The following is a 15,249-nucleotide window of genomic DNA, read 5'->3' as shown; positions in this document are numbered from 1 at the left end:
CAACAAAACAAACTGAATAGTTTTCATAAAGTAAAATGCTTGCTTATAGCAATGAAATTCATTGCTATAAGCAATCCTAATGTATAAAAAACAAAAATCCTGATCACTTGCCCAGAGTAGTACAATGTTATACTATGATAACATATTGCCTGTTTTAAATTGATGACAGGTAAATGGCACCCCACTGGTCACGTCCAGCTGAAACATTCTCCTTCCTGTAAACCAGATTACCGCCGCCCATCAGTTTACAGGCAGCCACACCTATTACAAGCCTAATTCCAGCTCCACATTTGGAAACGCATTATAAAGAGATCCTCCAGGATAGTTGACTAAAAAGATGGCTCAGGTCCCCTGCAGGAAACACAAGACTAGGGAACCTAGCAACCTCCGTTTTTGTATTTCCTGTCTACCTGCGCACACACCAGTCCAGCTCCTGGCTTGTTGGTTTTTTACACTAGGGGCCAACACCAACTGTAATCATTAGTGATTCTTCCCCCGTCCCCTGGCAGCCTAGGTCTGCTTAGGCAGGCTGGTGGGTTCTGGGTTGAAGGGGCCCAGAGGAAAGTGCCTGGCTGGGATCACGTATGTCCTGCCCTCTTTTTTCCTCTTATTACCCCTTACCTGAATATTGGCATTTTCTTGAATGCTCTGTGGTGGATAAGGTTGTTGCTGAGGAACTGGCCTAATTTTGCCCCAGCTTAGCTTCTTTCTTCATGGTGGTCTGGTTGTGGGTCTTAGCAGTTCATCTGGTTATTTCTTGACCTAATCCCTCAAAGTGGGTCCTATATAGTTGTCCTCTGTGTTTTAAACAATTTTATAGGTTGCATGTTATGACCCAGATTTACTTTGTCATTTCCAGATCCTGTACAACAGGACCATGGTGCAGTTGGGTATTTGCGCCTTCCGACAAGGCATGATCCGCGATGCACACAACGCTCTCTTGGACATCCAGTCTAGCGGGAGAGCAAGGAATTGCTGGGACAAGGTCTGCTGATGAGGACCATGCAAGAGAGGAACCAGGAACAGGAGAAGATAGAGAAACGCAGGCAGATCCCCTTCCACATGCACATCAACCTGGAGCTGCTGGAGTGCGGTCTACTTGGTGTCAGCTATGCTGCTGGAGATCCCTTACATGGCAGCCCATGAGTTCGATGCACGGCGGAGGATGATCAGCAAGCAGTTCCACCATCAGCTGCGTGTGGGCGAGAGCAGCCACTGCTTGGTGAGTCCACGGTGGGAAATTGGGGTTTCCAAGATATATATAGATACATCATAGGTTACCGTTTGTCTACCAAAAGTGATATCTAATTTTGTAGTTGAGTTTGCTGGGTTCTTGTATCTCTGCAACTCTACTCTCACACACCTCAAAGATTTGTATGTTCCACCCCCATCTTTTTTCACTCTTAGTTTTCCATACCTGAACTAGATTTTGTGATCAAACTGTAAAATCACATGTGTGATCTATTCCACCATTCCCAGCAGAGAGAGAGACCAGTCTCTCGGTTTTTCATAGTACCCTGTGAACATTTTGTAAATACTTGCTGATCCTGCCAGTATAGAACCACTGGGTAGGGCCCTTCCTTTTGATAGGCTGACAACACTCTTCCTAGATCATGCCCTTGGCGATGGCTCCATCATTTAATGACAAGCCCAGATCTACCACAGTATTTTAAATTGACAACACATTGGGGGTTAATTTACTAAAACTGGAGAGTGCTAAATCTGGTGCAGCTGTGCATGGTAACCAATCTGCGTCTAACTTCAGCTTGTTCAATTAAGCTTTGACAAATATACCTGGAAGCTGATTGGTTTCTATTAGGGGTTGACTGATTATCGACGTGGCCAATTTTCACTTTTTTTGAAGTATCGGTAAAAAACTTACCAGTATTCAAGTGGTTGTAGCAGGGTGTGCCTGCAGCTGCAGGGATCATCCTGGTACCGTTCTTTAGAGCAGACGGTCGGCTTTCTTGTAATAACATTCGATGCAGCTAAGCAGGCGCTCGGCTGTTATCACAAGTAGTGGGGGGGGGGGGACTTCTGCGCTCAGCCCGGGTCTCCTGTGCCACCGGGAGGCCCGAGCACCCGGCGGGCACATCCGCCAGCTGGCCAGAGACCGGAACGAAGCATCAGTTTTGTTCGTGTCTCGGATCTAGTAACCTGGAAGCGATGGCATATCACGGAAATGTTGAATACCTCATGAGTGGGATTTTAAAGGCAATTTGTAAACAATAAAGATTGTATTTTTTAAAAAATATTGGAAAAATGTATTAATACAAATTTAAACATGATAAAAACGTTTCCCAAAGAGGACAAAACACATATGTACATGTATCACATTAGAGATAATAACAAAAATGGCATCAACCCACTACACACAAAATACCATCCATGGAATAAATGAATGATGATGGGTGGTGGGAGTATCCAACGCGTTAAGATATATGTATGAAATATAACCTTCTAAAAATATATTGAAACGCGTTGGATACTCCCACCACCCCTCATCATTCATTTATTCCATGGATGGTATTTTGTGTGTAGTGGGTTGATGCCATTTTTATTATGTACATGTATCACATTACAGAATATATGTGTTTTTGTCCTCTTTGGATCCCTCTTCGGGAAACAGTTTTTATCATGTTTAAATTTGTATTAATACATTTTTCCAATATTTAAAAAAAAAAATACAATCTTTATTGTTTACAAATTTCCTTTAAAATCCCACTCGTGAGGTTTTCAACATTTCCACTATAATAGGGATGATGGCAATCTACACGTCAATCTATTCTTTTCGTGATGTCGTATCGCTTCCGGATTGCTCTCATTCTAAAGGCGCCAGTTTTAAAAAAAATAGGAAGTATTCGAAAACGCCGATCTTGGAGTTTTAAATACTTTTTAAGTGCAGTGGGAGGGGCTTGGGATCTTTATAGACCCACGATCCCTCCATAAAGAGCACATGTCACTGCCTATTACAGTCACAAGGGATGTTTACATTACTTGTGACAGCAATAAAAAGGATAAAAAAAAAAATATAAAAGGACAGTGTAAAAAAAAAAAAAAAAAAAAAAAAATAACTTTTAAATCTACAGAATATCTGCACCTGATATCAGCCTTAAAGGAAGCCGAAAAATCGGTATCAGCCCTGAAAACAACTAGATCAGTCAACCCCCCCCTAGTTTCTATGCACATTTGCACCAGATTTTGCATACTCCCGTTTTAGTAACCCAACCTCCATTACTGTTTCTGCAAGAGCTTGCACTTCCTAGATTTGTGCACACCTTGTTTAATCGCTCCCAACACCCAGCTACATTCACCATAAATGCCATGACCGTTGATACAGAACTCCAGGCAAATGGCTAAATACCCAACTGAAATACATTTAGGCCCCTTTCACACTGGGGCGGTGGGGGTGTCGGCGGTACAACAGCGCTATTTTTAGCGCTGCTGTACCGTCATTCTTGCAGCGGTATTCGGCCGCTAGCGGTGCGGTTTTACACCCCGCTGGCGGCCGAAAAAGGGTTAAAATCCCTCGTACAGCGCGGCTATAGCCGCGGTATTGCCGCGGTATAGCCGCGCTGTCCCGTTGATTTCAATGGGCAGGAGCGGGGAAGGAGCGGTGAATACACCGCTCCTTCCCCGCTCCAAAAAAGCGGTTTGCAGGACTTTTCTCACCGCCCTGCCTGTGCACCGCTTCAGTGTGAAAGCCCTCGGGCTTTCACACTGAACAAACAGCGGAGGCTGTTTAGGGGCGGTTTTCAGGCGGTATTTTTAGCGCAATAACGCCTGAAAACTGCTCCAGTGTGAAAGGGGTCTTAAGGAAGTTATTTTACTTGCCCCAGAAGATTTGTATTTCTGTGCATCCAGGTCCACAAAAACACTCAAGCGCCTAATACAAGATGCTCCGAAGGACACTTAGGTGTAGCGTTATGCTTCCTCTGGTGCAGCTCTCCACAGATCCAGAAAACTTCAGTAAACTGCCAGAAACACACACAAAGGTGCAAGCTCCTCGTGCATTACCACCAAACAATTTGTCAAAACCCAACAGCCAAATGGATACTCACAACACACATAAAAACAGCAGGCCTGTAACATCGATGTTTAACTACTTTAGCCCCGGAATAATTTACCCCCTTCCTGACCAGGCCATTTTTTGCGATACGGCACTGCGTCGCTTTAACTGACAATTGCGACGTTGCACCCAAACAAAATTAACGTCATTTTTTTCCCCACAACTAGAGCTTTCTTTTGGTGGTATTTGTTTGCCTCTGCGTTTTTTTATTTTTTGCGCTATAAACAAAAAAGACAATTTTGAGAAAAAACTCCTTATTTACTTTTTGCTATAATAATTATCCCCCAAAAATATATAAAAAATCTTTTTTTTCCTCAGTTTAGGCTGATACGTATTCTTCTACCTTTTTTTGGTAAAAAAAAAATCGCAATAAGCGTATATTGATTGGTTTGCGCAAAAGTTATAGCGTCTACAAAATAGAGGATAGTTTTATGGTATTTTTATTATTAATTTTTTGTTTTGTTTTTTTTACTAGCAATGGTGGCTATCTGGGATTTTTTTGTTTTTTTGGGACTGTGACATTATGGCGGACACATCGGACAATTGTGACACATTTTTGGGACCATTGGCATTAATACAGCGATCAATGCTATAGAAAATGCACTGATTACTGTAAAAATGTCACTGGCAGGTTAGGGGTTAACACTAGGGGGCAATCAAGGGGTTAATTGTGTTCCCTAGTTTGTGTTCTAACTGAAGGGGGGAGGGGACTGTGTAGGGGAGATGACAGATTGCTGTTCATACCCTGTATGAACAGTTGATCTGTTTGTTCTCCCCTCAGAGAACTAGAAACTGTTTACACACACACATCCCGGCTCTCAACGTGTCAGCGGTGATCACGGGAGCACGGCGGTGATTGTGACCGCCAGGCACTCACATCGGCTCAGGGACGAGCACCCCCTAGTGGCCACAAGGCGAAGCGACGTTACATAACGTTGTTTCGCCCAGCCGTGCCTTTCTGCCGTACAACTGCAGCGGCTGGCCGGCAAGTAGTTAAGCAATGAATGATAAGTCTCATCGTTGGACCCTCTGGTCGGAAATGCGATGTGTTTCGGGAGACTCCACTCTGAGGAAGGGAGCAAGTCTCCCGAAACGCATCAGATTTCTGACCAGAGGATTTAACGATGGGACTTGTTGTCCGTGGCTGAAGCATCTATGTTACAGGCTTGCTGTTTTTATGTTTGCGAGTATCCATTTGGCTGTGGGGTTTTAATAAATTGTTTGGTGGTAATGCACGAGGAGCTTGCACCCTCTTGTGTGTGTTTCTGTGTGCATCCAGTGCTAAGATTTACTCCACTCTGTGACACAGCCTGAGCTGGCCGGGGAGGAGACCTGTCTTTTTATTTTCCTCTGCTGCAGTTTAGTAACACTTTTTTTTATATAAGTCTTGTCCCTCCTCCTTCACTCTGTGACTGGATAGTAAAAGGAGAAGCAGCAGATGGATGAGTTCATCAAAGTCACTCTGCTGTCTCCTCCTGTCAGCTTTCTCCTTGCACAACTGATTGGTTCTTTTCTCTCCCAGCCAGAACTCCTATATATAAATCAAATTCAGGAGCCTGCATTAAAAGCCAAGCCCTCCTCTCTGAATATGTTTCATGTTACACCCATATTTAGGATGTATCATAAAACAGCCCCCATCCTAAATGGGCCACCTCCCTCTTATAGGGCTGGGGAAAAAAATTGATTTGAATCTTCAATTTAGTTGAGAGGTCAAACCGATTGTAATTTTCAGCTAATCGATTTTTTATTTTTTTCACCAGGACCGGCGCTGACACCGCGCTGGTCCTGAGGAGCTGCAGGCAGGAGGAGTATTTAGGTGAGGCTGCGGCTTTCGCCTAGTCCGCGAGGCCGGGTGCCACGGACTAGGCCGAAGCCGCGGCCTCTCCTAAAAACTCCTCCTGCCCGCAGCTCCTCAGGACCGGTGCGGTGTCCATCAAAAAAAAAAAAATCGTGAATCGAGTTTTTTTTTGGAGAAAAAGCCAGCTCTACCCTCTGAATCTGGGGATTTTTCTCTAGAGTACCCTGTGTGTGTGTTTGAATTTGGTGTGGCTCTGCCTGCACAGCCACATCCTTAATTCGTGGAAATCTGTGAATGAAAAGACTACAAGTCCCATCTTCCACCATGGCAGTAGGACTTCTAGCTCCCAGTGGAGAGGAAGTGTGGGGACATTTCCACACTTGAAGTCCATTTATACCTCCTCCAGCCCCAGAACTGAAGGTCTGTAGCTCCGTATGGACCTGGGTTGTAGGAATAGTATGCAGAACACTGACCAATTGCACCTGCGATCCATTCATCTCGGTTACAATACTTTGCAGGCTGCAATGCAGAAAAAAAGTGATAAATGCACATTTTGTTTTTTTAATCAGCGTGGGAGCATTTATTTTTGTGAAAGGTGGCAATTGCCCTAAAATAACAAACATGTTATACTTACCTGCTCTGTGTAATGGTTTTGCACAAAGCAGCCCCGATCCTCCTCTTCTCAGGTCCCCCCGCCAGGGCTCTGGGCCCCTTCCCCTTGAGTGCCCCCATAGCAAGCTGCTTTCTATGGGGGGGGTATTCCTGTGTGCTTGCTTTTGAGCCAGCTCTGTTTCCATAAGACATAGAGTGTGGCTCAGCCCGGGTTCCCCACAGCCTCCTTACTGACTGTGATTGACAGCAGCAGGAGCCAATGGCTCTTGCTGCTGCATCTCAACCTATGAGGTGGGGAGGGCCTGGGGTCTCGTCCCCTTCGCTGGATTGAGATTGGGTTTAGGTACATATGGGGTGGGGGTGGGGCTGCACACTTGAGCCTTTAGAACCGCTTGAATTTGTCTTTTATCTGCCTGGAGTTCAGCTTTAACATGGGAGCTGGCAATAAAAAAAAAAAGCAAATGTCTGCCTTTTTTTGGAGTATAATATAAATTCTACAGGAGAGTTGAACCATGCAAAACCTGAAGAATCTTTCTTTTGGATGAGATCAATCCTGATTTCTTTAATTTTGTATTATGTTGTGACTACATCTATTGTGACTTGGGTCTAATCACCGTGTCCTCCTCCATCTGTCAGGTCCTCCGGAGAGTATGAGAGAACACGTGGTCGCTGCTTCAAAGGCCATGAAGATGGGAGACTGGAAGACCTGCAGGAACTTCATCATTAATGAAAAGATGAACGGAAAGGTGTGGGACTTGTTCCCGGAGGCAGACTGTGTGAGGAACCTGCTGATCAGGTAGGAAGTCCCGCCTGTCCTGAGAGATTCCAGCCCTGTCTGTAATAAGGTCACATTGTAAACCAATCTTGTCTTCTTTCATCCTCAGGAAGATCCAGGAGGAATCTCTAAGGACTTACCTCTTCACCTACAGCAGTGTCTATGACTCTATCAGGTCTGGGTCCCCTATGTGGCTGTCATGCTTTGTCAATGTGTGCTACAGATAATGTGTTGGAGAAGGTTATGGAAAAGGCTGTGACCACCTGTGTGTGTTTGTTGTGAACCCTTTCTGACCTTTTCCTATACTTCCTGTGTCTCTTCTCTTCCAGGATGGGGATTTTGGGAGACATGTTTCAGCTGGAGATCCCCACAGTACACAGTATTATCAGCAAGATGATCATCAATGAGGAACTGATGGTGAGTCTCACCTGTGATGACATCACCGTTTTCTACGTTCGTTATCCTGCAAAGGACAATACACATAATATTTCTCTAAGACCCCTTTCACACATATGTACGTCCATTTTTTCATTCATCTGTTGACAGATGAAAAACGGACATCAATGCATTCCTAAGGGAAAAACGGATGTAAAAGGAGGATCATCCATTTACATCCGTTTTCCATAGAGCTGCACGATTAATCGTTAAGAATCGAAATCGCAATCTTTTTCCCTTCCCGATCTTTAAAACAGCAGGTCACAATTCTTTTTAACAAGTGCAGAGAGTTCTCACAGCTTGAAAAAAAAAAAAAAATCAAGGCAGCCTGCCAAGATTACCGTATATACTTGAGTATAAGTCGACCTGAATATAAGCCGAAGCACCTAATTTTACCACAAAAAACTGGGAAAACGTATTGTCTCGAGTATAAGCCTAGGGTGAGAAATGCGCAGCTACTGTAAGTGGAAAAGAGGGTCAACAATGCCCATTTGCAGCCTCACTGTGCCCATTTGCAGCCATAGGTCCCCCGAACTTCAAAGTCTAAAGTTAAGGGTTCCTAGATGCCCCCTAGTTGCAGCCAAAATTTGGGGTCTCTCAACCCAAAGGGTCCCAAAATGACATTGCTACAGATGGACACAGTTGACCGACTTTGGGGTCCCGTATCTCGGGGCCACTTGGTGGTAGAAACCCCAAATTTGATCTGCAAACCCTAGCACCAAGTGGCCCCGAGATACAGGGCCCCAAAGTCGGTTCGAAAAATTTCAAGCACTTTTCTGCAGCAGAGAATGACATTTTCCGAACCGACTTTTGGGCCCCATATCTCGGGGCCACTTGGTGCTAGAAACCCCCATCTGGATATGTTGTAGTGCTAGTTCGACTGGGTTTGCACACCAAATTTGGGGTTCCTAGCACCAAGTGGTCCCGAGATACGGGGCCCCAAAGTTGGTTCGGAAAATGTAATTCTTTGCACCAGAAAAGTGCTTGACTCGAGTATAAGCCGAGGGGGGGCACAAAAAAATGTGCTGAAAAACTCGGCTTATACTCGAGTATATACGGTAATCACGAAAAAGTAGAAACAAAGTATCTTTTCGTTCTTTTATCAAAGGAAAGAACTCCGGCATGTAAATGAAGGAAGTTTAACAATTTGAAGACCAAACATTTTCTGACATTTATTGCTTTACAAGAAAAAAATCATTATTTTCTGCTGGAAAAATTACTTGGAACACCCAAACATGATATATATATATTTTTTTAGCAGAGACCCTAGAGAATAAAATGGTGGTTGTTGCAAAATTTTATGTCACACCGTATTTGCGCAGTGGATTTTAAAACACAATTTAAAAAAAAATACACTTTAATAAATAAAAAAAAAAAAAAAAACAGTAAAGTTAGCCTAATTTTTTGTATAATCTGAAAGAAGATGGTACATCGTGAGAATCGTGATCTTTATTCTAAACAAAAAAAATCGTGATTCTCATTTTAGCCAGAATCGTGCAGCTCTAGTTTTCCATCAACGGTTTTTTTTTTTGAACAAATGAAACCCCTATTTATCATTTGTTCAAATCGGATGAAAAACAAAATGACAACCGGAGATGAATGGAAATGAAAACCAATTGTGAAACTGATATTTACTGAAAAAAAAACTGACAAAAAAAAAATGTAGAAAAAATGATCCGCACTCCGATTGTTGCTCTTAAAATGTCTTAATCTTATTGAATAGCCACAGTGAACAAACGCAGATTAAGTCAGTTGACGTGTTTCAGCCTATAAGGCCTTAGTCATAACCCAAAAAAAAAAATGTGACTGAACTAATGAAATGAATGGTTTGTATGTGTGAAAGAGGCCTAAACGTTATTGGGGACATGGCAGATCATTGGGGGGTAACAGCCTTGCCTTTAGGAGGATGGAAACTGAGCAGAAGGATGTGCTTCTCCCTCTGTGAGCTGTATGTCCTTCACAGGATATAAAGGCGCAGTTTTAGCTTGGTGTCCTCCGACGTATCTTCAATTTTTCTATCCTCAGCAAAGAATACTTTTTTTTTTTTTTTTTTCCCCCCCAGAGAAAGGAGCAATTTGCTCCTTCAGGTTTGGCTGCAGGACCCCCCAATATTGATGGTTCACTTCTTGAAGTACCCTAATTTTTTTACACTTAACCTCTCGCTTTCCTTTCATTCATATATCCCGGAACTCTCCTTTTTACCTTTTTTAGTTTTTATTCTTTTATGAAAAACCTTGTTGACTGTTATCCCGCCTTTCCTTTTTTTTTTTTTTTTTTTTTTCCCCCTACAGGCGTCCCTGGATCAGCCCACCCAGACGGTGGTGATGCACGGGACGGAGCCCAGCTCTCTGCAGAACACTGCCCTGCAACTGGCCGAGAAACTAGGCAACCTGGTGGAGAACAATGAGCGCATCTTTGACCATAAGCAGGGCAGTTATGGTGGATACTTCAATCGCGGTGAGGAAAGCTGTATGTTCTTAGGATCCTGCATCTTCATCTTCTTCATCCATCGTCCACGTGAAATGTCCGTCCTCCAACCTTTTCTCCACATCATGAGCTTAAAGTGGACTCTTGACCCGCACTTGGTGACGGCCATTTACAGGACTGGGCTGATGTTTTATATGTGTGTCTCATGTGGTGTAATCCTACCAATGAGGCACTTAAGGGGGAATGTCAGCTTGGTATGTAGTGGAGAAGGATAGGATCTGATTTAGGTATTAATTGATGTCTGTACCCCCAACCACCCCCCCCCCCCCCCCCCCCCCAACACTTTCTTTATAAGAGATGTATGGGATTTTTTTATTTTATTTTTAATCATACTAGCCTAAGTGCATGCTGCATCTGTCCCCCGCCAGCTCTGAGAAACGAGTGATCAAACCCCACCGATTGCTCGGTTCTTACGGCTCTCTGAGCAGAGAGCTGGTGACTGTCAGTCTCTGCTCTCTGCCACCCCCCCCCCCACACACACACACACCTCCACCCCCTCACTGGAGCGCTGGGCTGTAAAGGCCAGCTCACTGAGAGGCTGAGCTGGGTACCAGTTCAGGCATGTGCAGTGCTCGCATGTCATATCTGTGCGATGCAAACCCAGCCATACAGATAGTATGGCTGAGTTTGCATCGCATTTAGACCAAACTCGCACAGGACCTTCTTTTTGGTCCTCCCCAGAATCAGATCGCATGGGTGTTCACATCTGTCCAATCCGATTCATGTCCAAATTGACAGTTCGCACTGCGATTATGTGAACCGACCTGGGGGTGTCCTTAACTTTGTACTGACACTCCCAGCAGTTCTCATAGGGCAGTGTGAACTGCCTGCGAGTCATGTGTGATGTTGGGAACCCACGGTGGATTCGCAGGGTTCTCGCATCGCACCAATGTGAACCGAGCCAGTTCTCACCCCGTGCATACAAAGGAAACTATCATAGAGGCTGCTGCTGACCTGTCCTGATATAATTACATCCCTTAAGGCCGGGTTCACACATGTGCGGCCGCAGGTTGGTGCCTCGGGTCTGGTGCTTGTCTGACGTTCACCGGTTCAGGTGTGATTCAGGTCTGAATTTTTGCCTGAATTCCCACCTGAACCAGATCCAAACACACACACAGGACACTTCTGCAATCCGGACCGCGGACGCCCTGGAGCTGTGTGAAGCGACTCCATAGAGAGACGGTCACACTAGCCTGTCATGGGTATTGGATCCTCATCCAATTCTCATATATGTGACCCCGGCCTGGCTGTCATACTGGCTCTCTTCCTTCCATACTCTGTGACCTGAAATATGTAAGCAGATCAGGACTTTAGACTGGTATTCTGGTAATGAAACCAGTAACACCGCATTACAGCCAAGCAACCAGCATGCCCAGGATCCCTGGAATGTCCGCCTTATATTTATCATGAAGAGATGAGCAAAAAAAAATTATAACATTCCACATGAAAAGCTAAATGTTAATTTCTATATGACCATCTCCTTGGGGGTCAGCGAAGGGTCCACTTTAAGTGCTTTCTCATTCTCGTCTTCATTTTTCTTCATTTTGTTTTGTTTTTTTAGTTAGTAGTTTATCACCTTTCATTCTGCTCACGTACTATATCTAAATCCAAGAACAAAATATGTTCTATATTGCAGCTTACTAATTCTTAGATGTAGTGGCTGCATTACTTTTTTCTCTTTTTTTGGCTTTTTTTTTCTCTTTTGGCTTTTTTTTTCTCTTTTGGCTTTTTTTTTCTCTTTTGGCTTTTTTTTTCTCTTTTGGCTTTTTTTTTTCTCTTTTGGCTTTTTTTGGCGCTTTTTTTTTTCCCCCCTTTTTTCTCTTTTTTTCATCTAATGGTCCTGCCAATAACACACTTCCTGTCCTAGGGTGACAGTCATATACTGTATGTAGGAGGAGCCGTGTTGTCTCCCTTGGAAGGAGATGTGTTAGGACTAACAAAAACAGTCCTCCTTTCCTTTTCTCTATAACATAAGGAGAGGTGTATAGTCTACAGAGATATCTGGGGGGCAATGTAACTGATAACAGTAAGATATAGGCAGAGATTACAGGAAGATATCAGATTGCAAGTTTTTTGGCAGGATCAACTGGTATTTGTTGCATTTACGAAAACAGAGAGAGTATTTAACAGACCAATAGGGAGAAAATAAGAGAAGTTTGTCAAGGATTACATGCACTTTATAAAAGCTGGTCAATAATGTACCAGGCTTGATGGTGCTTAACCCCTTCCTGCCGACCGGCCCTATAAGGGTTTTAAAGGCTGGGAAGGTGAGCCCTGTGATTTGCAGTCACGTGATTGTAAAGCTCCCAATCACTAGTATGCATCAGGAGCTCTCCAGTACCCGCCGGCTACCGTGCTGGGATTGCGGTAAGTAGTTTACACAGGGCTGCATATATGTTAGTGTAAGCAATCGCCTTCCCTTTTTTTTTTTTTTTTTTAAATAAATGATCACATTCCCTATTTTCTCAGCTGCATAAGAGCTGGGGGGGGGGGGGGGGGCAGCAGCACTCTCAGCTTCCCAGTGAATGGCTGTGCAGTGGAATCATGTCAAGACTAGTCTTATCTTTGGAGGAGCGTACACAGAGTTCCCAGCATAGCTAGAGAACTGACCATGGTGTGCAGTCCTGCTTAGTGTGGTCAGTTTTTAATAGGAAAGCAGAGGGGCTGGTAGGAACACCAGGGATTTCACAGAAAGGAAGCAATACAAAGAGAACAGGAGACATTCTCATACAAGTACATGGTACAGCAACCACATATCCGGAATATGAAATGCTGGGGTAACAAACACTTTAAGGCCCACAAGCCAAGAGGCCATGTATGTGTGTGGCCGGCATGAAGAGGTTAAAGTGACTGTAAACAATCATCTTGCAAAACAATCCAGTTAGTTTAAAATAGAAATGAAAGACAAAATATTTGTGTATAGATATAAAAAAAAATAATTATAATTTTTATTTATAAGTGATCACATTCCCTCTGTTCTCAGCTGCATAAGGAAGGAGAAACAGCACACTGATCTTCCTAGTGATGGGGGGGGGGGGGGGGGGGTGGGAGGGTGTAAGGACAAATCTAATCATTGGAGAGCAGGCCGAGTCCACAGCACAGCTAAAAACAAAACTGACCATGCTGTGCTCTTGATCCTAGTGTGGTCAGTATTTAACAGGGCAGTAGAGGGACTGGTAGGAACACCAGGGATTTCACACCAAGGAAGCAATACAAAGAGAACAGAAGACTTTTTTCATACAAGCAATCAAATTTTCAGGATGCAGAAGTGGTAACCCCCCTTATGTGGAGTACACCCAACTCTCACTACACCAGGGGTTCCAAGGCTCACTTGCTGCTCCTGGGGGCCTGAGACCGAAAAAAATACCAAGCCGCCGGGATGAAACTAGGAGAATCTTGGATTGTTGTAAATATATGTGAAGCCATGCTGCTGTGTCTGGCCATCTCTGCAAAATATGGCCCCTAATTCCTGCATGGTGGCACCCACGTTGTGTCTCGGGGATCACAGCATCAACTTTACTAAAACTTGGAGGCCTTGATTGCAGGGGCTGGGCTGAAAGTGGGCAGTTCCTGCATTTTTATGGGGTGTAGATGGGACCAGCCATGAATTGGGTGTGAGGAGCGGTCCCAGCATATTTGAAGACAGAGTCTGGGTGGGACCAACCCATAAAGTGGGCGTGATTTAAACGCACCGACCTGGAAATTGGGCAGATGAAATTCGGGCAGCATTAACAGTGTCTTGGGATACCGTATTAATTGGTATCCTGTGTATAAATGATCCGACCTCCTAACATGGGACATATACAGTACATAGCAATGAGAAGTGGTCACATCATCCTTAAGGGTACAGAAAAAACATCGGAAAGTCCAGACTCTCACAAGGCAGCTGAAGGTTTTAGGAAAATCCCTCGAGTCCAGGAGTCTCCAAATCTTATATACTAAGGGCCAGCTTAGTGTCCTTTTAAAGTTTTTAGGTGGACCGGACTGTGGCCAGTGGGAGTAGAATATGTCCTGGCATCAGTGGGAGTAAATAATGCCCTATCATTGGTGTCAATAGGAGGAATAGTACCTCATCTTTGGTGTCGGTGGGAGGAATAGTGCCCCATCTTTGGTGTCAGTGAGAGGAATAGTGCCCCATCATTAGTGGGAGGAATTGGTGCCCCATCATTAGTGGGAGGAATAGTGCCCATCGTTATTAGTGAAAGGAATAGTGACCCATCATTGGGATCAGTGGGAAGAATATTGACTCATCGTCAGTGGGAGGAACTATTCCTCACTGTTGCAGATGGTGTGAGTAATAATGCCATAAGGGCCAGATAAAAACAAGCAAAGGGCCACATCTGGCCCCCGGGCCGCAGTTTGGAGACCATTGCTCTAGTCTCGTTGTGAGGAACCAAAACTCGAAAAGTAATATAATTGTGGTGAATGATATGACCCTCTTCTGGATTTGGATGTGTCTAATTTTTTTTATTTTTTTTTTTTTGTGAATTTTCAGACCAAAAAGATTCTTACCAACGGAAGGAGGGCGGCTACCAGAGAAGAGGATACAGGAGAGACCAGCCCAACCAGAGCAACTATTGATCTCCTGTCCTCCATCGTCATTCCCAGCTTTTATAGATTTCCGTGTTGGGCTCTGCTGCCCACATTTTTCATCCCGTCTCTTATATATAATAAAGTTATTGCTGTGAATTAAATCCTTGTACTTTATCTGAGTGTGAAATCCTTGAAACATTTGAGGTCTCCTAAAAGATTTGATGTCTTGTTGGTGATATGAATTAGGACCCGTTCCCATGGGGGCGATGAGTTGTATGCACGCCCCGTGCGGGGCCATCTCCGGCATGGGAATACACAAGTGTTGTTGGGCATCTCCGCGCCAGAGTCCCATAGATATCTATTGGGTAATACAGTTGGAGTGTCCCCATATGATGTCTTTGCGGGTGCACAGCCCAGAACACACCCATGGTGAGAAGGTGGACATGTTCCTGGAAGGATGTCACAGCGGCTGTGTCCATGCAGCCATGTGTCCCAATAGACCTCTATGGGACTCCGGCCCAGGGATGCACACAACACCTC

At 44.3% G+C, this 15,249-nt stretch overlaps 2 protein-coding genes across 3 annotated transcripts in view; both read left to right on the top strand.

The window, feature by feature from the left end:
• LOC141148404 (eukaryotic translation initiation factor 3 subunit C-like) overlaps positions 1-1,026 on the top strand; it is a gene marked incomplete in the record, with an annotated part of 532,271 nt that extends 531,245 nt beyond the window's left edge. The window contains 1 exon segment of the mRNA XM_073635878.1: positions 860-1,026. Coding sequence (XP_073491979.1) covers positions 860-994 — 135 coding nt within the window.
• Positions 1,027-1,087: 61 nt separating this feature from the next.
• LOC141148405 (eukaryotic translation initiation factor 3 subunit C-like) lies at positions 1,088-14,870 on the top strand. 2 transcript variants are annotated; one of them, XM_073635880.1, is made up of 6 exons: positions 1,088-1,222; positions 7,116-7,275; positions 7,364-7,429; positions 7,584-7,671; positions 9,981-10,146; positions 14,672-14,870. In XM_073635880.1, the coding sequence occupies exons 2-6, from the start codon at positions 7,130-7,132 to the stop codon at positions 14,755-14,757; spliced, it is 552 nt and encodes a 183-aa protein (XP_073491981.1). In that variant the 5' UTR covers positions 1,088-1,222; positions 7,116-7,129; the 3' UTR covers positions 14,758-14,870. The 2 variants fall into 2 exon arrangements, with proteins under 2 accessions (XP_073491981.1, XP_073491980.1); XM_073635879.1 differs by having other exon boundaries at positions 9,981-10,158.
• The last annotated feature ends 379 nt before the right edge of the window (positions 14,871-15,249 follow it).

Source organism: Aquarana catesbeiana, linkage group LG06 (assembly GCF_042186555.1).
Source record: "Aquarana catesbeiana isolate 2022-GZ linkage group LG06, ASM4218655v1, whole genome shotgun sequence".
Lineage (NCBI taxonomy): Eukaryota > Metazoa > Chordata > Amphibia > Anura > Ranidae > Aquarana > Aquarana catesbeiana.
This window is presented reverse-complemented; position numbering and strand designations above follow the sequence as displayed.